General features: G+C 43.1%; 1 protein-coding gene across 1 annotated transcript in view; it reads left to right on the forward strand.

Moving 5' to 3' along the window:
• The first annotated feature begins 294 nt into the window (after window positions 1-294).
• EFNB1 (ephrin B1) overlaps window positions 295-24,953 on the forward strand; it is a 68,593-nt gene continuing 43,934 nt past the window's right edge. The window contains exon 1 of the mRNA XM_088471156.1: window positions 295-769. Within this exon, the coding sequence (XP_088327282.1) occupies window positions 663-769 (107 nt within the window). The 5' untranslated portion in view covers window positions 295-662. The remainder of the gene's footprint in view (window positions 770-24,953) is intronic.

Genomic DNA, 24,953 nt, shown 5'->3' on the forward strand with positions numbered 1-24,953 from the left:
TGGAGTGCCTGATAATGAGTGCTTGATTAGGGCTACTCCTGGATGACTGTTGCTGCAGCTGCCTGAGTGACACCCTGCAATATGCAGCAGAGTCGGGACCTGCTCTCAGCAGCATAGAGGTTCGGGTCTCAGCACCTCTAGGGGGCGTGTCTCGCTGTAAACGCAACGCCTTCCCCGAGACGCGGGGGGGCGTGGTCTGTTCCGGGACACTCATCGGTGCACTGACATTGGCGGACGCCGTGATTATGTAGGCCACACCCGCGGGGGCGGGGGTGATGCGAGCGGCGGGCGCCCTGTGTGCATCAGTCTGAGCCGGGCGGCCGGAGGAGAGAGACTGGGCTGCTGCAAATCTGGCATCAGAGCGGCGACCGTGCCCGGAGCACTTGCTGTACGGACGCGGCAGCGCGGGAGACCGTGCAGAGCACGGGAAGTGGTCGCTGCGGGACGTCCTGACCGTGGGAGGACAATTATAAAACGGACCCTACATGGAGCCGTGAGGAGCCCCCGGGATCAGCGGAGTTGGGGAGGATTACAAGCAGCGCTCCGGACCTAGGGGATGGGAAGCCTGGCGGATACCTGACGGAGCTTTGGGGTGGTTCAGTGCTTGGACGGGAAAAGTTCGGATATTCCGGGACAGGCTCTGTGACCCGGCGGGGATTGGCATGGAGGGTGTCCGGCCGTGGCTCGGGCTCCTGCTCGCCCTGTGCCGGGTGTCTGCGGTGCTCAGCAAGATCCTGGAGCCGGTGACCTGGAACTCGCAGAACCCGCGGTAAGGCTGCTACTCGGGAGCCCCGATCCTGGAGCGTGGCCCCTGGTGCGGTGCCGCATCCCTAGCCCGGGCACTCCGGGTACAGCGCCGCCAACATGCCTGTGCCCAGCAACCTGCCGCTGCAGGGTATCACAGTGCTGTGGGCACCATCAGGCAGATGAGGCGCACAGCACTGCACCCAGGCATGCCAGTTAGTATCCTACAGTCACGGTGCACAGGGTGATACATAACACTCTATAGTATAGGTGATTGTATAATGTATAGTAGTATAAGTACGGAGTGTGAGCAGCTGGATGCCTGGAGTAATGACCGCACTCTTCCCGTACAGGTGTCTCTAGTTAGGGAATAAATCCTATATATTGAAGTGTGAGATTCTTCACTGTGTGAACATATTATAGGCATAGCGAAGTCATGGTACTGGAAACTTCCTGCAATAATACAGTACATCCAAGTTGTAAGCTATGTAAGACCTTATCCTTTGTGAGCTATGTTTGGCTGCCTTGTGTAGGGTTAGGGTCCTGGATCTCTTATTATATGTGGGTCAGGCGCTAAGGACCGGTCTCCATTTTCTAGTGAAGGTGCAGTGTATGCTGTGAGTGTAACTGCTGACCATGGATGTGCCGCTGACTGACCCCTCTCCCCATAAACCCTTTATGCAGTCACCACCAGTAATCCTACTTGGATAAATCATCTTTGTGAAGAAGTTTGTGATCCGTTTTAGCCACAAGTTGAGAGAACCATTTAAAGCCTTACAGTAAACTCTAAAACTTAGTAGTTTTATGGCCCATAGTCTAGTACATGGAAAAAAAAATGGCTTTGGTTTGTAAATCTCTTTATTATATGTTGGTATAGTAGCATCAACATAGAATTTCAAAACTGTTGTGGCATATAGAGGAAAATCTTGGCATGGCGGTATGGGCACATAAATGTTACAGTTCTGCTAAGAACACCCAGGCACTCATCCGTCTTATGTTCCTAAAAAGAAGTGAAAGTCGTTGTAAACCAATGAATTGATAAATTTGAGTGGAAATTGGTGACGTGCTGTTTATTGGAAGGGCAGCCGAGATGCAATATTGGGCTTTGTGTGTGGAGAGCAGAATATAAAGAATGATGTCATATGTCGATCTAAGCCAGTCCTATTGGAATTAGTCTTCCATGCCACAGGCTAACTTTTCTCCTGGGGTATGCTTTGTAGCTTCAATGTGGATGCGATAGCTGCTATTGAGTATATACACATATGGCTATCCTCCATTCATGGAAGGCCTATGTTAAAAGCGCTACTTGGACATCCACAGCTATATTGGTAGTCAGAAAACTGAAATTACTATTTGTTAGACACTATATAACATTTTGGATGTTTAGGCCCATAGATATATGGAGGTACACGTTTTATAGAATGCCACTTCCTAACCTGAATACCACTTTCTGTGCAGTTTCAACAATAATTTGAGTCAGTGAGACTTCTGTCTGTGGTTTTCAGCAATATTAGTTTGCCTCTTACGTTTTTTGTGTTAACATGTTATTAAATAATCATACAATAAGGTTAACAGTTTTTATACTTATAATTAAATTATTATGGACATGCACCTTGTGGTTGTTGAGCATTGGCATCGCAATATGGCAGTGGTCTTACCATGTCACACACAACCTTTATGGATCTGACGGTCACAGTGATAGTTGCTGTGGTTTAACCAAAGGCACTGTAATACTTAATCTCCTAAGTAGACCATGTTTAAGTTTGTAGTTATTCTAAATCTGCCTTACTGGCTCTTAGTTTGATTCTATGAGAGTACATGCACTGGTTGTTGCATTGTGCATTTCAAATCCCATTTAACAAGTCCTCCCCACAGTCTCTGGGTACAAGCTTCATACATAGTGTATGAGGCTTACGAGATAATGTTGGCTCCCATTATGAAGGATTGCAAAAAAAAAAAAAAAAAAAAAATATATATATATAATATATATATGTCCTTGTTAAAATGCCACTCAGTGTAAACGTACTGGGTGTGGCTGGGGCTTCACCTTGAAAGGGTCTTTGTAAATAACGTATTTGAAAATAAAACCGTGTGCTGCCAGAGGGAGCTCTACAGAGTTGCAAAGGTGCCATTCCCAGCCTTCTGACTGCATGCTATGTTAACACATGATATTAAAGGAATAAAGTATCATTCTGGGGGGCACCTTAAAGTAGTTAATGAATATTCAATCATTTTATGAAAAGCACATACATTGTATTTAGGTCCAGGCTTACGCGCTACCCAGGGTAGCTGGTAATTTTTTTTGCTTTATCAAAATGCTAATAAAGAAATCTCCTCTTTCTCGGCATTGCTGTGCATCACTTTTCACAGCAAGAGCATATACAAATGTGTTTTTATTTTTTTTTATTTTTTGCTAACTTCTCTTGTAGCCTTTGTCATCTGTTTGGCAATGTCCTAGCAATCTGATGGTGGGAAGATGGTAACACTACTATTTACTATATGTGCTGTTTGGGACAAATCTTGCTGTGTATCTTTCCGGTGTTTGGATTCTGGGCCTACGATTTTAATAGTGAAGTTTGGACTTGTCTGAACCGTTCATTCTAATGGAGCGGCAAGATTACTAGGCCATTACTTGTATATAATGTGCATCAGATTCTAATATTTGTAAAAAAATAAAATATAAACCCTCTAAATATTTGTATAAACAGTCCATTCTTGAGATCATCACTTAATTGTTCATTAGGGTACCTCTTGTGAACTATAATGGATATTATAAGTTACCTCCGAGATCCTATGAACTGCAGAAAAAGCACTCTGCCTGGGGCTCTGGTCACATAACTCCTGTGTGACTTATAATTATCATTACATTTTACAGTAGGCGAATAAATACCAAATATCTTTCCTGTTAAAAGGAAATATTCACTCCAGTACAGTTGTTTGTTAAATGTTTGTTTTATTACTCGGCATACAATAATTAGTGTGTGTAGTTATAAAAGAATAGCATACTTTTTCTTTTTGCCACAAACCGTGCATCCAGAGAACAGCTGTAAGGCTTCAAGGCCAAACTTTTCTTTGCCCTAATTCCATCATCTTTAACTTTTTGTCACGTGTTCACACTTCGCCAAGTTTAGTTGTCCACTCTGTGCTGAATCTGATTACTGGCCTTCTCCCATTTAAACACTCAAAGCAAACACAGACCGTTGTATAATTTGCAGCGTCGTCTGCTACTATGCATGAATTGTATCGTGGTCTAAGTTACTGGGGAGTGGGGGGCTTTAAAGAAAAATTAAATCATATACTGCCGCATTTTTGTATATAGGAGGTAGAAAAGATGCCATTTTGTCATGCAAACTGCTCGATCTACCTTTTAGAGCAGGGGTTCCCAACCACGGTCCTCAAGGCACACTAACAGTCCAGGTTTTAAGGATAGCCATACTTGAGCAGAAGCAACTTAATTAGTACCTCAGTTATTTTGATTAAACCTTCTGTGCTTTAGCATGGAGATCACTAAAACCAGGACTGTTAGTGTGCCTTGAGGACCGAGGTTGGGAATAACTGTTTTAGAGCATTCAATTTTAACAGTGGGTCAACCCTCTAGTCTTGTTAGTTTATTTTGTTGAAGTCTGTATTAGTTTTTTAAGAACAACAATGCAGTAGTAATGTGTGTGCATATATGGGTATTTAATCTCTGCAAGGAAGTTTCGTTATACCTAATTAAAGTGAAGGGCTCTGACAGACTGAGAATATGCAATAATTGTTTTACTGGTCCCTTGGTAAGCCGGACACCCCTTTCCCACCAAGAGAATTTTGACTTTATCTCATTGATTTCCAACTTAAAAATAAAAGGTACGAATCATTCTTTTCTGCTAAATTGGTATCAAATGTTGAATCATAAGTAGTTTATAGCTTTCGAAAAAAAAATCAGAGCTCTTAGCAAGCATTTTTCTGTAGGAAACGTTAGTTGGCATTTACTTCTCAACTTTCCACTTCAAGTTGATACTTTGTAATTGTTGGTACAAATAATATTGGCTTTTACTGAATTCTGGCATACACATTAATAATAATTATTAAAACAAAATAAAAAAATAAAAATATATATATAAATTTTACTTTATTTTTTTTGTTTTTGTTTTTTTCATTCTATCCTGAAGTTGTTTATTTGATTGCTTGTCAAGATAAAAATGACTGGATTCATGCAATGGAACAGAATTTAGAATAAATTGTCGTTCTAGTGACTCGCTGTCGCGTCTGACTTTAATTTGACAACTATCACTGCCGTAGAATTGAAACATTAATAGGCGGTTCTAGGGCCACATGTGGCCCTCCGAGTCTTCACTTGCAGTCCCCAATGATTTGCTGCTTTTTTTTTTTGTCCCATTTTGTTTTTTATATTGCTTTGTATCAAATTTTTTTATAATACCTGCTGATATGTTATTAGAGAGGTGTCTTTCATTGATTAAAAGTATAGCTTTAATTTATTACTGAGGTTGAGTAATGTAATTTTGAAGGCGGCCCCCAAAATGTACCAGCTTGCCTATCGCTGATCTAAGTCATCTCATAATAGCCTACATGAATAATTGTAAAGTTCTTATTCTAATGCCATTACCCATAAAGGGAATAACTGGGCGGATTTCTATTGTTTGCAGCCACCTACGCACCCGACGGAGCTATTCAGTTATTGCTCCACTCGGGCGCAATCGGCTGCCTGCGCCGGAATTTCAGCTCGCACCCCCTGTGGGATTCGAGCTGAAATGCACGAAAAGTGACCCGTTTGGCCGTTCAAACTGCACTTTTCACGATCGCGCCCAGCACTTTGGTCGGATGTAGCTGTTTTACAAGGCTAAACCCGGCCTCCTTAGTCGCGATATTCTAATAGAATCTCGCCCCGCGATTTCCTGTCACTTTAGACGGGAGATCGGGCGCTAAAAATCAATTGAATTCCGCCCTGTGTGTCCTAATCATATTGCACATGTTTTTGATTTTTCTTTCAGTCTTTCCCCAACAATAAAATGTCTCTCTTATATCTGTGGCCTGTGAGTCTCCACCAATTATAGAATTGTTACTGTCGTGTTGCAGCTGGTTTAGAATGGAAATTGCTCTGTTCTGCGTGTTGAAGTAATGGCTTTACGGCATGTTTCTGAAAGCTTAATGTGTGGTTTTTAAAGAGCAGTTAAGAAGAAGAAATACTCTTATTTTGAGACATTCTATATCCTGTGGGCTTTTTCCAAAACTTTAGGCGTGGCACATTAACCCTTTACTCCCTGTGGGCTATGGCACTTTCATTTGTCTTTGGATGCCGTAATTGGTTGACAGCCGTAAACAAGGTTCGATATGGAGCATGTGGTTTTAGGAAGCAATGACATTTCTGCTGCTTCAATGGCTCTGTTACACTTGCGGTAAATAAGACAATAGTTGTCTGGTAATTACCCTGTGCTGCGTTAGCAATGTGTGGTAGGAGGATTGCAAGAGGAGTGGATCGTTCTCCTAACAAGCTCTCATTTGCAGCCGTGACAATCCTCTTCTCCCCCCCCCCCCCCCCCCAATATATTTTTCACTCTGCAGCACCTGAATTTAATGGCTCCAGCTCTCACTTACAATACAGGCTTATTTTGTGTAGTCTGTTCTTCCAATGCTTTGCATAGCGACTAAATTTATACCGCGCAACCGGGACTGACAGATTAATATTCAGCATGTCATTGTTACAGGTAGCTTGCTCTGTACAATTCCCACTTGTCTTTAGAGACGAAATGCAATAAGGCACCCCAGGGGATGACGTGCCCACCTCCTCTAGCGCGTTCTTCACTGAAAGAATGTGACAAGTTCTACCAAGCAGACACGGTTCACAGGATGCTCAGGGGGAGGTTCAATATTGTGTGCACCACTTGTGACTTCTGTTTAATGGAGATGAATACAGGAGCAGCGTTAAAAACAATTGCTTGTGCTATGTATTGAACTTGCTACTTTTTGCTTTTTGTTTTCCAGACATTTTGTCCAATGCTTAATTTTATTGTCAGTGCTAATAATATAGTTGCTAGGTTTTGGTTTATACATTTAGAGCCTGTCGTTAATTACAGTGTCTATACTTGGTGTTCTTCAGAAAAAATTTTTTGTTTTCAGTCTTCATAGATCTGTTTTTTTACTTTCTGCTAAGCAAGTTATTATACTGCTGGCATTGTACATTATTTGGTACTTCTCCCCATTGGGTGTTATACCTTGCATGCCAGGGGGACTGGAGAACTGAAAGTTAAATCTTCCATTTTGAAATGTGTATTCTGTTAAGGCAGAAACGTTTCAGTTGCAGGCTCTTCAGACTGGAAAGACTCCCCTTTAGAAATGACTGTCCCAACCTGTAATTAATGTGCATTTCTGACGTACATGCTGCTGGGTCCTGTGACTCCCTAATCTCCAGTGAGAAGTTTACAAGTGTGTGCAATAATACAGCATTACTTTTCATCTTGTTCACTAAACTGCTTTAAAATCCCCTAAGGCAAGTTTCTTAGAAGCTCTTCTTTGCCAAGCCATGCCTTGGTAGCCATTTTCCAGGCCGTTTTGTATGGATTTCCAGTGAAGCGCTAGTAACTGGCTCTTATGTGGGCACTGCTCTGGGGAACGTGCATGTGGGCCAGACATTACGCAGAAGCAAATTGCTCTCCTGGTTCTGTGCGCTCCTGTTGTACTACATGTCTGTTAACCCTTGTCATGCTGTAGTACTGGTACATGTCACATCATTTTGATTTCTTAGCAACAAGAAGATAACTACAATGAAATTGAGCATGTTTTTCAGATTGTGTCCCTGTCCTTGCTGTGTTTTGTAATCCTGCTCTTACTAGATGAAACGTCTTTTCTATAATATTCCCTTATTATTTTCTATCCAAGACTTTCCTTAGTATCCTCGCATTAAGGGTGTTAATAGTAGCATTTTGTATATTAGTCTTTTTTTAAAATGTCCTTCTAAAAATTGATTTTCTTGGCTCCTGAGAGATTCTTGTTTGAGGCAGTTTAACCCTTGTTAACCTAATGCGATAGTAACTTTTAAACAGTAATTTATCTTTTAAAAATAACAGTCTTATCAGCTGTGAAGTGCATGTCCAAACACTGGTAAGCTTGTCGTGGTTATAGGCTGGGGAGAATGTCTGAATGCCTTTCCAACACAATCTCTTATCTGGAATAATGTACACATTAAAATCAATGCATCTGGAATATCAGTCTGCCACAAGCCTCCCCATACGTCTGTGCAGTGTGTAACCCCAGCAGTATTAAATTAACATGTTTCCCTTATGCTGTCATATCTTCCGCCCCGGTCTAGTATAGCGAGGGTTACTGATGCCATATTGGTGCAAACACCATCTTAAAAAAGAAAATGTTTGTCTGCTGCATTGCTACCCACCATGTCCCCCCCTCTAAAACAGACGTTTGCAATTTAGTCCTGTAATTTGGGAGTAGTGAGTTCTCTGGATTTGCTTTATTGTGTGTGTGTGTGTGTGTGTGTGTACACACAACCGAGGAGCCCCCCTCTGCTGCAGAGTGTCATTATATTGTCCCTGTTGGAGCTTCCTCACCTGACTTGCAGTAACACTGCCTGGAAGCCCTAAATGCCATTTGGAAAATCCATTAGGAAGACAGAGCTTCTGCCAAAAAGAGAAAACAATAAAACAAAGCAGTGACTTGTAAACGTGTTAATTAGTCTAGGGACCCAGCAAGCTGCACCATGGCAGATAATGAACTTTCCTGAAGAGTGCTACATGTTGGAAACTGTAGTCTGGAAATAGTTAAATTGCTTTTTTTTTTGTAAGGCTACCAACACTTTAAGTGCATTTGTTTATCCTTGAAGCCTGAGGGACAAGAGCTGTCTCACAATACAGTATTTGTCACAGCAAAATATTAACCACATGAATGGAATTGGCTTTGCCCTGAAAAGCCCTTTTATATTTCCCTTTCCTTCCTTGTTTGACAAAAACTACAAAATCTTTAAAGCTTCGTCTTCACAGTAACTTTAGACTATATCATTTATAAAGAATGTAGGCAATTGGTTTATATCTGAATATATAAGGATTTATGAGCTGTTTTCTCTCAATGGGGGGGTGAGAATTGTTTTTGCTGGCGGCTCTAATGGGCGCCCGATGGAGCAATTCAATTGTTCTTTTTCTGGCGCGACAGCCGCCAGCATTTCTTCTCTCAGCCTCTAGATGTGGCGCGCAGAAATGTGTGCTAAGTTTTGTTTTTGGGGTACCCAAACTGCTGTTTAGGTGCCCTAACCAGGACTTTAAACGTTTTACGTGGCTAAACCCAGTCTAATTTGGCACGACAAGCACAATTAATGGGCGCCCAAAAACAATTGAATTGCAACATTGGGCGCCCATTAATTAGCGCGCCTTAAACAATTCAGTCGCCTTTAAGGTCTGCCTGATACTAGTCTGCATACAGATAGTCATTTTGTATTGTTTTCGTATTCGCATGTATCTTCAATATTTGGTCAGATTATTAATGTTTTTGCCCAAAACCACACTCATTGTCTAAGTTTTTAATGTTCCTTCAAGTTAAGTTAGATTATATTCTTTGTAAAGTTTTGTGGTCCAATTTAACATTTGCTGTAAGATAAAGACAACTACTAATACATAACATTTATATCCGCTATGAGATAACAGCAGTGACTCTCCCAGTCATCAGCTTATGTATCAGGAAATGTTTGTTAATTTAACAAATAATAATAAGTAAATGATTTACTAACCTATTGGTAGTATATGATCCTAATATAAATTGTGACCCATAGAGAGAAGCATCTAGTGGACAAATGGTTAAGTCACTGTCTACTTTCTATGCTGTTTTCTTATCGATGTTTATCTGTAAGTTTACAAATCCATCTTTATAAAGCTAAATCTGAAGATTGGGATTATCTGCAGAGGCATGTTTAATATAGTATTTGTTGCCTATTTATTTATTCTGGCTTTCCGGCACTGGGTAGAGTTTCTGTGATATTTATGCACGTGTATTTGCTTTTAGCGGTTCATGAACTACATCTCCCAGCAGGTTCAGTCAGATGGGTGATATCTGTGTAAATTGCTCCAACAATAACTTGAGCGCAAAAGTTTGCTAGTCCCTGTTCATGTCCACTCCTGACATTATCCTGCTGAATGGTGCTTAATGAGGGGAGAGACTAAGTGAATGGGTCTGCATTTGTCTGCGATTTAAGATGGTATATCTGCAATAATGATTCTATAGCAGGATTTAGATTTTCTCTACTAAATGTCCCTGATTGTTCATGGTAATTTTGTGGTAGATGTGCTGCCTTTGGTAAGCCTGTTAAAACCTCATCTATCCGTGGTTGGGGATTGTACACTTAATCCCTTTGCTGTAGAAGGAGCCAAATGGACATTTTGTATTTTACTGGCTTTTCACGGACTGCGTATACTGTGAAGCACTGAGTGTTTCTAACCTATTGTTACTGGAAGCTAATAGCATTGAATACATCTAAGTATATGAAACGTGTCTGGTCTTCAGAAACCCAACTTAACCAAGGTTTGTAGTAGGAAAGTGGCTGCTGCTTTAACTGCAGATTTCTTAACCAGTTATTTTGCCCTGTAATGTGCAGCCTGTCTGTTGTATTGACGTCAGTACCGCACTGTGTTTTAACAAGGTTTTTGTGTCTAGCTGAAAATGATTTAGAGGTTACAGGTGGCATTTGCTCCTCTATCTTAAGGAAGCCTATCATATATATATATATATTTTTTTTTTGGTTAAGGAATGAAAATTACTTTTAGGTTTTATTTTAACCCTTAAGTTTAAAATTAAGTCTTTAATTGCGGAAGCTGGAATGATATGTGCTGAGAATTTCTCTTGTCTGGTTGCCTTTAACAGTAAATTGAGTATTTCACAAATCTTGTTGGGTATAGATTGTAAGCTCCACTGGGTCAGAGACTAATGTGAATGGCCAGATATTCTCTGTAAAGCGCTGCGGAATATGTATGCGCTATATAAATAACTGGTAATAAATCCACCTTCTGGTAAATTTGGCTAAATATGCTGTTTTGTTCCAGGGATCTTCTTTTTAGTTGAAAATAACTTGTAATTAGTGGAGTGTACATATCTGGTAACTGTTTGTTTCGATAGTGTACACTTTGCGTTCAGTTGCTGTGTTTTTTTGTTTGTTTTTTTTTATAGGATTTTACTAGTTTGTTGCATGTTAGTGTCCTAATTTTGGACACCACCAATCTATATCTCTCCATACCAGTTAATGCCTGAATGATCTCTCCTCTGAGAGAACTATATATGATAGTGATTAATTTTTGCGTTTTAAATCCTGTATAAAATGCTACTTGGCTGTATGTCAAATCCCCATTTATTTGTTGGCCATGCACTCACACATGTGAGGGTCATATAGAGGCTTGTGAGTAGCCCCAAAACTATTCATACTTGAAATAATCTGACCAAAGCGGATTATATCATTAGGCATGTGCATAGATTTGGTCAGCAGATTACAACTCTTTGGCACCATTGTGATCTGAGCTGAGTGCTTGCCGGCTGGGACTCTAGTACGATCTCCTATATTTGCCACTAAGGACCGTATTCAATTAGACGCAAAAAGTTTTAGACGATTTGGACTTTTCACCAGTTTTCAACTTCTCCATATTCAATCCCAAGAGTTTTCGCGTAAGCTGGGAAAAAAAAAGGCAAAGGTTTCTCTATGTATAGGCAGGTGAATTGGAAGTGCAAAGTTTTATATTTTTGGGTGCAAATGTTGGGATTTGGTCCAGAACCCTTTGGACCCCCCCCTCCCAAATGACTAGTCAGTCCAAAAAACGTAAAAAATTTTTTTGAGAAGACCTTCAAAATGACGTGTCAATTTTGGGGGAAAAAAAGAAAAAAAGTGTTGGAAAATGGGTAAAAAGTGGGGGGGCTGGTACTTTTGGGGGCTATATGGATGGGACAGGTGTTTTTGGGGTTGCACGAGGCTGCTACAGGTGTATTTTTCAGATTTTTTAAATCATTAGAGACATGATAATGGGTACTAGCATATGTACCCCAAATTTGACCTCTACTTACTTTTCCAAAGATACATTTTCTATCTTTTTCAGCACTTATGCATATAGCATCCAATTCTGACACTTTGGGCATTATTCAGTTGTCTTTGTGGTCCGCATCTCCCTTCTAAAGTGACAGGAGATCGAGGGGCGCTATTAAATTGATTCCCATTTTCACGCTGATCTTGGCCATGGTGGTTGGGTTTAGCTGCGTAAAACTGCTACCTCCCATTTCAGCTCGCACCCCCCCCCCCCTCTCCGGGGCTGCGAGCTGAAATGGTGCACCGGCAGCTGATCGCGCAATAATTCAATAGCTTCTGTCGGGCGTGTAAGGGGGCAAAACAATTGAACACTGCCTTTTAAGAACACACAACACTTATTAGGGCTGTTTGGACACTTCTATATTGATTTCTAATGTTAGTGCAACTTTTTCTGGGGTACGGACTGATTTCTCCAGTTTCGCTTTCTGACTATTTCGCCTGTTTGCCTATTTTCGCGTCTTTTGGTATTAAATAGAGATAAGTGGGAGCACGCACTGAAAAAGTATCTTCTAAAAACACGCAAATGCGGTGAAAACATCGCAGCTCGGCTAATTGAATACGGGCCCTAATTGGAAAGTGATTCAGTTTTAGTGCCTGCTCCATGTGTCCAGTAGGCTTGTGGTATAAACCTTACATAATTAATTTATGAAAACTACAAGTAGCCTCAAGTAAATGTAATGACTTTCTGTAGATGCCATACATTCATTGCTGCATAGGTTGAGTTGATTGCATAAAGGCAGCATGAGGGGGGGGGAGGAGTTACTGCAAACAGACAATATAACATACAGTACAAGGCTGAAGGCAGTCATCTCCATGTCTGAGTGTCGTCATTTTAGGAGAGGCATGCAGCATTATCAGGCCAGTTGTCAAATATCCCTGGTGCTATTGCATTGTATTTGTGCAGTATTGGGTTACAGGATTAACTACTGGAGGACGGTTTAAGTAATATCATTTTTATATAAACTTCTGCTGTTAACGCCCCTTTTTTTTCTTTAAGGTGACCAAACACAATTATTTTTAACCATCCAACTGACAACTGTTTAACTCTGTCCTGGCAAACCTGTGGCTCTCCAGCTGATTAGTTGGAGGGTATTCTGGGACTTGTAGTTTCACAACAGATGGAGAGCCACATGTTGGCCAGGCCTGATTTAACTTGTCTGTCCAACTAAAACCGTGTTCCACACACTGACCTAACTGTTTCATCAGATCAGCCAGCTTCTCTACAACTGTGATGTAAAAAAGTAGGCAAACAAACATGTCCCACAAAAGCGCCCCACAATTTGACTGGCATATGATGACTAACTTGTGCACTAAAGCAATTCAACTATAACTCCTGTCATCCTCAGCTAAGTACAGGTAGTCCAGCAGCAGCTGGATGGCACGTGCTGGCTGCTGCTTCTTTTAATATGTCTTTAAAATTGGGGTCAGTTTTGTAATGGTAAAAGAACGGACATGGGATATTTTACTTGCTCGGCTGCTCCTGGGTTTAATCCTTCCCGGGACTCTGCAGATGTCGGGGAAAATCCCCTGATTAAAGGTGGAAACTGATCTGATGATCGGAGCTGAAAATGACCTCTTAATCTTCACCTCACATCTCGGGATTATTTACGCTTCAAAACAGAACCTGTGCATATGTCCTGTCTGCAAACATCTAATGTGCGGCTGGATGATATAATTAATAAGACTTTGTATAATGTGATTGAAAGCACTTGGGTGTTGCTCTATGTTCAGTGCTGTTTATACTCTATGGGTGTGCTACATATAAGTTCTAATGTATATTGGTTATATGTAAAGATAAGAACGCCTTTATCTAACTTGTTCTACTTGCTAGTACAGATTAATAAATCACATTGTTTCTCTTTCATCCACTAGGGGACACTGGAGGTGCTTACGCTGTGGTATAGAGGCGTGGATAGCTGGAGCCGGCACTTTAAATAATTTAGAAGTGTGAAGCTCCTCCCCCTCTATGCCCCACCAGCCCTCAGTTTAGAAAATGTGCCCTTGGAGCTGGTCACAACCTGCTGTGCTCCAGCAAGTCAAAGAGTTTATTTCTTTTATTTAACATATATTTATTTTTGTTTTATTATTTTCTACATCTTTTACATTTTTTTCTGAGTACCCTTCCCCACCTCTCTAAAGGTGGGGTCCGGGTTACTGGCACCCTGTTAACTCCATGGGTTACAGGAAGGAGTGTGCAGTGCTTCACTAAAAGCATCTGACAGCTCCTTACTGCCGCACACAGCACACACACACACACGGAAGAAGAAGACTGTGAGTGCTGTTCACGAGGAGCCGTCCGGAGGGGAGCGCAGTGAGTATAAATCATCTGCGCATCCCCAGTCCCCTGTCCTACGGCCAGCGCTGGCTTGTTAGAGCGCGATAGCGCTGTTTACTATATACAACTCTCTCCCCTCTCCCCGCTGATGAGCGCGGCTAGCGGCTCCTACTCAGCGGGGCTTGCACAGAGGGGAGAGGATCCTGCAGGCGGGGGCAGCCATTTTCTAGCCCTTAGGGCATAGAGAAAGGGGGCGGAGCCTAACAGCGCGGGCTCACTGTCCTAATAGAGCGGCTCCCTGTCTAGAGAACGCGGCAGGGGCTGTGTGCACAGCGTGGCTGCCATGTTTAACTCATAAAAGAACTGCATCTCTCCACTACAGACTGTATGCAGTGATTACAGAAGGCTGATTCTCCTGGCTACATCCCTGGCAAAGAGGTTGTGAGTAACTGGGGTGTTTGGCAGGGAATCTAATTGTGGGAAAGAGTGGGGAGTGCCTCTTCCTCTGTGTCCCATACCAGCCTTCTGTTCTATTTCTCTTTTCATTGCTGTACTCTGTGTCTGGGTGACTGTTGTGTATCCATGTCAAACAGAACAAAAGCGGCTCAAAAGATGTTTGTCTGTTCTAAGTGTAACAACAAACTATCCAAGCCGCATGCTGCTGGGTCCACTTTATGTGAGGCTTGTATAGCAATAGATCCGCCTATAACTATTACGGCCGCACCTGCTCCCCCATGGGCCGCTGACATGGTAGGTGTTATGACGGATTTAACATCTGAGTTAGCTGAGGCACGTAGGTCTCAACCTCCCTGGGTGGAAGGGCTAACTAAGTCTCTAGACACCCTTGTACAGGTGATGGGTACAGTGGTGCCTGCACCCTCCACCTCCTACCAAAGACCGACACAAAAGCGTACTCTGGCGACTGTTCTCCAATCAGAAGAGTCGGACGAAGAATTCCTCGCTACGGAGGAAACAGAAGAAGGAGAATTGGAAGAAGCGTTACAGGACGCTTCTCCTCAAGAATTAGAGTCCACCTCTCCAGGGGTGAAATCTCTAATTTTGGCGGTCAGAAAAGTTCTGAATCTACCTGAGGATGTATTACCTGCATCCCAGGAGTGTGAATTATTTCATAAACGACCAAAGAGCTCTACGGTTTTTTCCGTTCTCACAGCAGCTTCAACAGCAGCTCTCAGTGGCCTGGAAGCAACCGGATAAACTGTTCCAAATTCCGCGCCGGTTTACGTCTAGTTATCCCTTTCCATCAGCCATGATGGAAAAGTGGGAAACACCCCCTCCAGTCGATGCGTCAGTCTCACGTCTCTCTAAGAAAACAGCACTCCCAGTACCGGGAGCTACAGTACTAAAAGATCCTTCGGATCGTAAGTTGGAGACAACGCTAAAATCAATTTATACTGCAGCGGGGGCTCAACTTAGACCCACCCTTGTTACCGCTTGGGTTAACAAGGCAGTGGTCGGCTGGGCTGACCAGTTGATTACCGGTTTGGACTCTGGTACATCAAGAGCAGAGTTACGTCTACTAGCAGAACACATCCGTGAGTCTGCAGTTTTCCTGGGAGAAGCTTCGAAAGATATTAGTCAGATTAGTTCTCGCATATCTGCTTCTGCTATTTCAGCCCGCAGAGCCCTGTGGTTGCGCGCTTGGCAAGCAGATGCAGAATCCAAGCGTGCGGTGGAGGGTTTACCTTTCACAGGCGATATGCTGTTTGGCCCGGAACTGGACAAATGGATATCCCAGGCCACGGGGGGTAAGTCTTCCTTCCTTCCGTCTGTTGCTCCAGCTCCCAGGAGATCTTATAATGGACCTTCCTTTCAGTCCTTTCGTGCGCCACATTCCTTTTGTGGTAGAGCCAGAGGTGCTCCCACGCAACATAGAGGTGGCAGAGGTAGAGGTCGTCCACACCCTGTTGCACGTAGACCAGAGCCTAAACCAGCGGAAAAGCAGGTGGCATGACTGTCTTCCGTCCCACCTGGGACCTCCTGCAGTAGGAGCCCGCCTGAAAGATTTTCAACAGGTTTGGAACCAGACCTCTACAGAACCGTGGATCCGCAGACTAATTTCCCTGGGGTACCGAATAGACTTCGAAGTCCCCCCTCCACCTCGGTTCTTCACCACAAGTCTGCCAACGCCTGCAAGCAAGGCTAAGGTTTTACAGGAGGCTATCCAGTCTCTAGTAGTATCTGTACTAGTTCCGGTCCCGGAACATCAGAGAGGTTTGGGGTTTTACTCGAACCTGTTCGTAGTACCAAAACCAGATGGCTCGGTCAGGCCTATCTTAAACCTCAGGTCTTTGAACCTGTATCTGAAGATTTATCGCTTCAAAATGGAGTCTCTGCAGTCAGTCATAGCGAGCTTGGAACCAGGGGAGTTCCTATTATCCATGGATATCAAGGATGCCTATCTCCATGTCCCCATTTGGGAACCTCACCAGGCTTTTCTGCGTTTCGCCATATTGAAGGATCATTATCAGTTTCGGGCATTGCCGTTCGGGTTATCCTCTGCTCCCCGCGTCTTTACCAAACTCATGTCAGTAATGATCGCTCTCCTTCTGTCAGCAGGAGTGAACATAATCCCTTATTTGGACAACCTGTTAATCAAGGCTCCATCGGTATCTCTTCTATCAATTCAGGCCTTACTGACATATCAGACCCTAATCCAACACGGTTGGATAATCAACTTAAAATAATCACATCTCACTCCGTCCCAGAAACTTCTTTTTCTGGGCATGATCTTGGATACGACCTCACAACGGGTTTTTCTTCCATTTGACAAGGCCCGGGATATCCGGTTGTTAGTTCAGCTGGTCCTCAGAACTAGGAAGGTGTCCCTGCTTCTTTGTCTGCGCCTCTTGGGGAAGATGGTAGCAGCTTTCGAGGCGCTACAGTTCGGTCGATTCCACTCCAGGGAGTTTCAGCTGGAACTGCTATCACAGGGGTCAGGGTCTCATCTGCTTCTTCATCGACAGATCCGTCTGAGCCCCGGTACCGGAGTGGCCCTTCTTTGGTGGACGCAATCCACCAATCTGTTAGCGGGCAGAAGATTCGGAGTGTGGGACTGGATCATTATAACAACAGATGCCAGCCTTCGAGGTTGGGGAGCTGTAGTCCTCGATCATCACTTTCAGGGTCGATGGTCCCATCGAGAACAGAAGTGGCCGATAAATGTGTTGGAACTCAGAGCGATACAATGCTCTGATAGAGGCAACAGACTTGCTAAACGCTCGTCCGGTAAGAGTTCAGTCCGACAATGCGACGGCCGTCGCTTACATCAACTGCCAAGGAGGTACTCGGAGTCGCATGGCTATGCGGGAAGTAACTCGGAGCCTTCGGTGGGCCGAAAGACAGTCAGTAATCCTGTCGGCAGTATTCATACCGGGTGTGGACAACTGGGAAGCGGATTACCTGAGTCGACAGGATATGCATCCCGGGGAATGGATGCTTCATCCAGAGGTGTTCAACGCGCTGATACGTCGATGGGGATGTCCTCAGGTGGACCTCATGGCGTCGCGATTGAATCGTCAGCTCCCAGTATACGTTTCAAGAACTCGGGATCCGCAGGCAGCAGAGGTAGATGCCCTGACAAGTCCGTGGATCTACGACTTCGTTTACATTTTCCCTCCGATTCCGCTTCTTCCTCGTCTTCTAAAAAGGATAAAACAAGAAACAGCCTCTGTAATTGTTGTAGCTCCGAACTGGCCTCGGAGAAGTTGGTTCTCGGACCTTCGGTCCCTATTGTCAGACGATCCGTGGCCCCTTCCTCTACGCCCGGATCTTCTACAGCAGGGCCCATTCGTACACCCCAATTTAGCGCAACTGCGTTTAACGGGGTGGCTCTTGAAACCGATATCCTAAGACGCAGGGGCATCCCGGACGCGGTTATTCCCACCATGCTACGCGCCAGGAAACCAGTTTCGGCTGCGCATTATCATCGCATCTGGCGTGCTTATATCTCATGGTGTTCTAGTCGGGGTCTTCCGTCTAGAATTTTTCGGTTGTCCCGGTTTCTACTTTTCCTTCAGACTGGTCCTGGATTCTGGTCTTTGGCTAGGAACTCTAAAGGTGCAGGTTTCTGCCCTTTCCATTTTCTTTCAACGAAAATTGGCCCTCATTCCTGAGGTGCAGACGTTTCTTCAAGGAGTCTTGCGGGTGCAGCCTCCTTTTGTACCTCCGATAGCTCCCTGGGACCTAGACTTAGTGCTTCGGTTTCTTCAGTCGCCCATGTTTGAACCTTTGGAGGAGGTTGATCTTAAGTACTTGTCTTGGAAGACTGTCCTCCTCCTGGCTCTCGCTTCGGCTCGTCGAGTTTCGGAATTGGGTGCTCTGTCCTGTCGGCCACCGTACCTTGTGTTTCATGCTGATAGGGCGGAACTCCGGACGGTAGCCTCCTTTCTTCCCAAGGTTGTGTCGGCTTTTCATATCAATCAGCCTATTGTCGTACCGTCGTTGCGGGAGGACTCTGGTGGATCTTCTACCTTGGATGTGGTTAGGGCTCTCCGCATCTATGTTGCCAGGACGGCGTCTCTCCGTAAATCTGAGTCGCTTTTTGTCCTCTATGATGCTGTTCGGAGGGTTGGCCGGCATCTAAGCAGACTTTGGCACGATCCGGCTGACTATTCATCAGGCTTATAATAGTGCTGACCGTCGTCCTCCTTCCTCCATTTCGGCTCATTCCACACGTTCTGTGGGTGCGTTATGGGCGGCCGGTAGAGGAGCCTCCACGTCACAGTTGTGCCGTGCGGCTACTTGGTCTTCAGTTCACACGTTTGTCAAGTTTTACAAGTTTGATACGTTTGCTACTTCGGCATCCCGTTTTGGCCGCCTTGTCCTGCAGGCGCCGCAGAGCGCTCCCGCCCGTGGGGAAAACTTTGGGACGTCCCCAGCGTAAGCACCTCCAGTGTTCCCTAGTGGATGAAAGAGAAAATGGGATTTTGGTACCTACCGGTAAATCCTTTTCTCTGATTCCACAGGGGACACTGGACGCCCACCTCAGCGCTCTTCGCCTGCCTGTTCGGTTTGTTCCGTATGTTGTATGTTTTGATTATTGTGTGTTCTTCTCTCCCTTTCACTCCGTTTGTTCTCCATCTCCTCTCGGTCTTCATTTTCTAAACTGAGGGCTGGTGGGGCATAGAGGGGGAGGAGCTTCACACTTCTAAATTATTTAAAGTGCCGGCTCCAGCTATCCACGCCTCTATACCCCAGCGTAAGCACCTCCAGTGTCCCCTGTGGAATCAGAGAAAAGGATTTAGCGTTAGGTACCAAAATCTCATTTTTACAAAATTATGTACACTACAGCAGAATATCAAGAAATTATCTTAAAAATTAACAATATTTTCGCTTTCTCCCCACCCATGGTCAGATCTGATTGGTCAACCAGTTTCTTAAACGACAATCTGTGGACCGATTTCCACACATCATTGGCTGAGCAGGTGTTGTGTTAGCATCGTAGACCTGTTCTAGGTCTGTTGCCATTAGCATTGTGTAGCTAGCGGTTTACACTCCGTTATCATCTTGCTTTGATAGACATCCAAAACTTTCATGACAGTTCTACAGTTTCTCTAAATCATTGTTGTAAATCCATTATAGAGCTTTATCAAACAGATCTCATGCTGCCTGATCTTCCAGAAGTGGCCGTTTCCTGTGTAGTAATGTTTTGTGCTTTATTTAATAGTTTGTACAGTATTTTCTAAAATCACAGGATTTTCTGTGCGCCTTTATAGCGAATTTTCATTACTAAGCATCTCTGCCCCTCCATCACACACGTGTGTGTGTGTGTGTTGACACACGCACACGCTTTCTGTGTCTGGTTTAATTGATTTACTGGCTCTTTTTCCCCTCCTAATTGCCCTGATTCACTGCATAGGTAGGCTGTTACCTGTGCTTATGAGACGGCAGAAATGTAACATCTCTATCTGAATGTTCACGCCTAATTACATCACTGTTTGACTTATGCTGTGGCATAGAAGCTTAAAATCCCCTTGTCTATTGTTTCATTGCAGGTTGCTCATTATCCGATTCTCAGGGAAGTATTGTTTATGGCCATCCTAATTTCTGGGGAAAAAAAAAATCAATCACGTTAATTTTGTCATGCTGTGATGCACATTTCAGTTGATTGTTTTGGGTTATCTTCCAATATATGGATTGAAAATATCTTTCTGTGTTATAGAGAAAATGTTAAGACTCCTATAAACAAGTTAGTTTCCATGTTTTGTAACTCTCAGTCTAATAACGCAAACGGCAATTCAGCAATCTGATTCCAAACCATGATCTATGCACCAGCTGTAGCAAAACAAGAAGGTCTTCAAACTCTTCAACACACGACAGGAAGAGTGACATGAAGCCACCCTTATGTTTCAAGTGCTAACACAGGATGGGAGGCGACGAACGGGAAGACTCTCTCGGCCTGGGACAATAGTGTTCCATCTGAAGATCACGACTTTCATTGTCAAACCCTTTCAGTGCTGAATGGTAAGCAGAGCAATCTGCATACCATCTATCTTCAATAAGTCTTGCGTAAGGATTTTAATTTCCCAGTAACCAGTCACTACTTGTTCAGATTCCCTTCTGTAAGCCGATATATTGGACCAAAACTGCTAAACCCATGTTCCCTAACATTTATCTATTTTCTTCCACTGGAAATATAATACAGGTTCAAGTGTGTGGTATTTGCCGAGGCATTCTGACACCTATGATGAGCTTGCTACCACACCAACTGGTAGTTTTTTTTTGTTTTGTTTTTTTTGTTGGAAGAAAATTTAAAAGACTAATTAAGAAAGATGGCAGCCAGTTTGCAAATGTGCAATATATTGGTCAGAAATACACCAACAATGTATAACGAGATCTGCCGGTTGCAATGTTGAGTTTGCAATTTAGCTCTGTTATACGTATAGTACATATCCTTACCTTAGCTTTGAACATGGGAATAATCATGTGATGTGACTAACTTGTCTCGTTTTGTGTGCAAATAGCAGACTAGAGTCAGAACACACGTAGAAAGGCGTGTGAATTATGTTTCCATCATCAGTAACCTAATCTTGGGTTATAGTTCCTAAAAGTAATTAATTTGAACCCAAAGGACATGTTACAAAAATGACACGAACCATCTGACATAAGTTCAGAGACTATTCCACCAAATTCAGGCTACTGAAAGATGGCAGACAATTAAATCACAAATGGTGTGTCATAACAAACCATGTGCAACCAACACACACAGGTGTCTGTCAGTGCTCTAGTGTGGGCGAGCCTGTCTGGGCACTTGGTACGTAAACTACAGAATGTTTCTCAACATGTACCTAACAGAATTGAAAGTCAGATGTCCTCTTTATACATAACATGGTTTGTGGTGTGTTTTTTTTTTTTTCTTCTGCTTTCTCTCTTATTTTTTTTTTTATTTTTTTTACACTTCAAAACCACATCTGAAAGTTATCTTTCTGTTTTAACCTTCATGTAGGTTTTTAACTATATATTGGTCCAATTATGTCTGACTTTCGGTGTCAGAATTTGCAAAGCATTAGTTACCAGTTTGATCAGTCTTAAAGGGAATCTGCAATATAAACCAGAGCCTAGTTCTATAAAAGTGTGTGTGTGTGTGTGTGTGTGTGTATATATAGGTATATACTGTACATTTATTTTGTTACCAATTCAGTCGTAACTTTCATTTCTCTTCAACCTCTCTGAAATGCTGCGACTTTCTCACAATGGATAGTTTACAATTTTTTTTTCCCCGATGACTTTCTCCAGCAGAGGGCTGTCCAGACACTCCTTCACCATTTTATAAGCACAACATACTATTGACTAAGGACTTTCAGTGATCATTGATAGCTAGGTGGTTGTGTGGGGCCTTTTGGTTTTCTGTTTGCAGAACTGAGCTATAGTAGCAAAGTGTTCTTCAGTGCTCAATAATAGTATGTTTAATACATTATTATTTTATCACTTTACATTGGATAAACTTCATTTGAAGGCGTTTATTAATTCATCAAATGTTGCAAGGATGTGGGGGAGGTATACATTCAGCATCCCGACCATCTGGATACCGAAGTAGTGGGGTGGGGTGGGGGGTGGGGTTCGGTTTAGGGGATAGGGATAGGCACTAAGGGGGGGAAGGTTAGGTTTGGGCACTGGGGGGAGGTTAGGTTCAGGAACCAGGGAGAGTTAGGGTAGGAGAGGGTTAGTGTCAGTATGTTAACCTTGTCGGGATTCTGACCACCTGGATCCCGTCTCTGTATTACATACAGATTCCGTGGGTGGGGATCATGTTTTTTCTCTATCTTGTGCTTTTGTTGTGCACTAATGTCTACACCAAACCTTCCTATATATTGAGATGAAGGGACACTCACATCTGTGATGTGCTGCTTGTGCCCTATTCTAGTTTACAGCAGGGCCTAAACGGAATCTGCTGCAGTGAGATGTTGTACACACACCCATTCACAATTTCAGTGTCAGAATCCTTTGTCTGAAGCAGTCCACTCCAAATGACAGGCTTTACACAGTGATGTTAAGCTGTAGACTTATTTTATTTTTTTACTTATTTGTTGCTGGCTCCTTGACTGCTGAATATATATTATATTTTCAGAAAGCTGCCTCTTGTGATCAAGCAGTGCATGTAGTTTTGTGGTGAATCCTTTCCCAACTGAGGCATTTCATTTTTTTTAATGTATGATTTGCCCACTAGAGGGAGCACTTTTGGTTTTTCCTGTGTTGGAACAAAAGCTTTTATTTCTCTTCATTCACCTACACTTCAGTGTGCACGGAATTATAAACTCCTCCTCCTTCTGATCCGTTTGGCTTGTAACATAGCATCCAGCCCTGGGAGAGGATCCAGGGAAGTGACTGCATGTTACGATGGTGTTATAGACAGACTCCTTTCATGTTCCCTAATGGGCTTGCTCTGTCTGTTAAACTCATTACCACCCTCCTCACTGCTTCCCTCCATGCTTTTCTATCCCATTGCACTCATTTACTTTCTACATTTCTGCTCAAGCTTTTTTTTTTTTTTTTTTATGACCCCTTTTGCTGTACTTTTCTCCAGCAACAATGACTCTTAGAACTTAAAAATATAGCAGAGTTGCCGAAAGCCAAGAATTTGTTTTCTTTTCTACATCTTTAGCCGAAGCATGGCGTTCTGGGCCAACTGGAATATTTCTGGTGTGGTCCTACACTACAAAACCCAGAATTCTTTGCTTTATTTTCATATGACCTGTACTCCACAAAGTAACATAATAATTACACCAGGTTTCTTACAGTAAAGGTACCCACACACTAGGCAATATTTTACACCATCAGCCCGATTCCGACACATCAGGATGACAGATCGTCTAAAATATGTTCTAATCGTGACTCTAACTCACTATTACGATGCGCGAACCCGCTGGTCGTACATCGCATCTTCAGATCTTGCCTCCTGCTGCAGTGGGAGAAGTCATACACTATATCTGATCGTGACCTGAACGCCTAGTGTTTGGGCACCTTAACATTCCTACGTAGGTTTAATTATTTTTATTTAAAGTTAATAGTTAAGCTATTTTTCTTAGCTGTGCTGCTAATTGCGATCTCCTTTTCATAATCTCTCGGGAGGTTGCAAAAGATATGGCAGCCAGTTAGACCACGCTCACCTTGTCATGTGAATGTAGGGAAGGGGAGGAATTTCCATACAGAGATCAGCGGGTGCTCACTACCTTATGCCCAGTGACTGTAATTGATTTGGTATCCCATGAGTCTATGCAATATTATAAGCCATTAATGGCACCCTGAATACACAAACCTTGGTTATATGGTAAATACTAACATTCTTTTTATAGTCTGCCACAGCGGTTCATGATAAATAATTATGAGATTGCTGCTTTTAATATAAGAAACAGAAATGTAGGGATAGGAAAAACATAAGCTTTAAGTTTGGGTGGTCTGAAAAACACAAGTGGCAGTTAACCCTTCCAAAAAGGATCTGTACTTACCCACCCAACCCAAGTAAATCTCATTCATATTTAAAACAACCCGTTTTGATTTGTTTCATTTACTAATAAATGTGTTTCTGAGGGGCGCTTTTGCTCTAGTCTGAGGCACCACAGGATGAAAACCTATCCTTTGGCAAAGAGAGGGCGTGGCTGCTACCTGGGTTTAACTAACTGGAGGCATATGGCCCACAAATAGTGTTGCCATCTTCCTTTTTCCCAATGTCCATATCATAATGCTATAATATAGAGATTGGCAGAAGTTTGGAGGTGTCTCACCTGCATGTATTAGGAGGCTGTCTACACAGAATCCTGCTAAATATTAAGGAGATAATTCTTGATTTACTTTAAAGCTAAATGGTGTGATGGGCTGTATTTTTCTCCTGGAATAAAGATATTTTGCAGCACTACTTCTGCTCCCCCTCGGTCTCCCCAGCGCAGGTTTGGCCTCACTGTGGTTCAGTTATGAAGGAAGTCTCCCTCTGGGTATGGGAGTGTTTGGTCTTCCCAGGATTCTTTTTGGCCTTGTTTTATGTGTCTGGTAATCTATCCCAGCTGGGCTGCTGTGTGGAATCTGGCCTGCTGAGCCTCCTCTCCTTTCGCACTTTTGCCTCCAATTCTTTGTTCCTCCGCTTGACTCAACAGCTGAGGAGTTTTGTTGGAAAGAGGGGGAGATGATACCGAGCAGCCAACGTGAACTCTTTCCTACACGCTGTTTCAGGCATGTGCAGCATGTTTACTTATAAATCTATACTATTGATGAGCTACCAATCTGCTGTGCCAGGATACCTACATGGGGGACCGCTCTGCACTACAAAGTAGCACATGTTGCAGAGCTAAAGGTGAACACAACATGTTGGACAGGGAATTGTTGTAGGGTAGAAGCAGAAATACTCAGAGGGGTCAATGTGTT

The sequence above is a fragment of the Taudactylus pleione genome, unplaced genomic scaffold (assembly GCF_031769625.1).
Source record: "Taudactylus pleione unplaced genomic scaffold, aTauple2 ptg000111l, whole genome shotgun sequence".
NCBI lineage: Eukaryota > Metazoa > Chordata > Amphibia > Anura > Myobatrachidae > Taudactylus > Taudactylus pleione.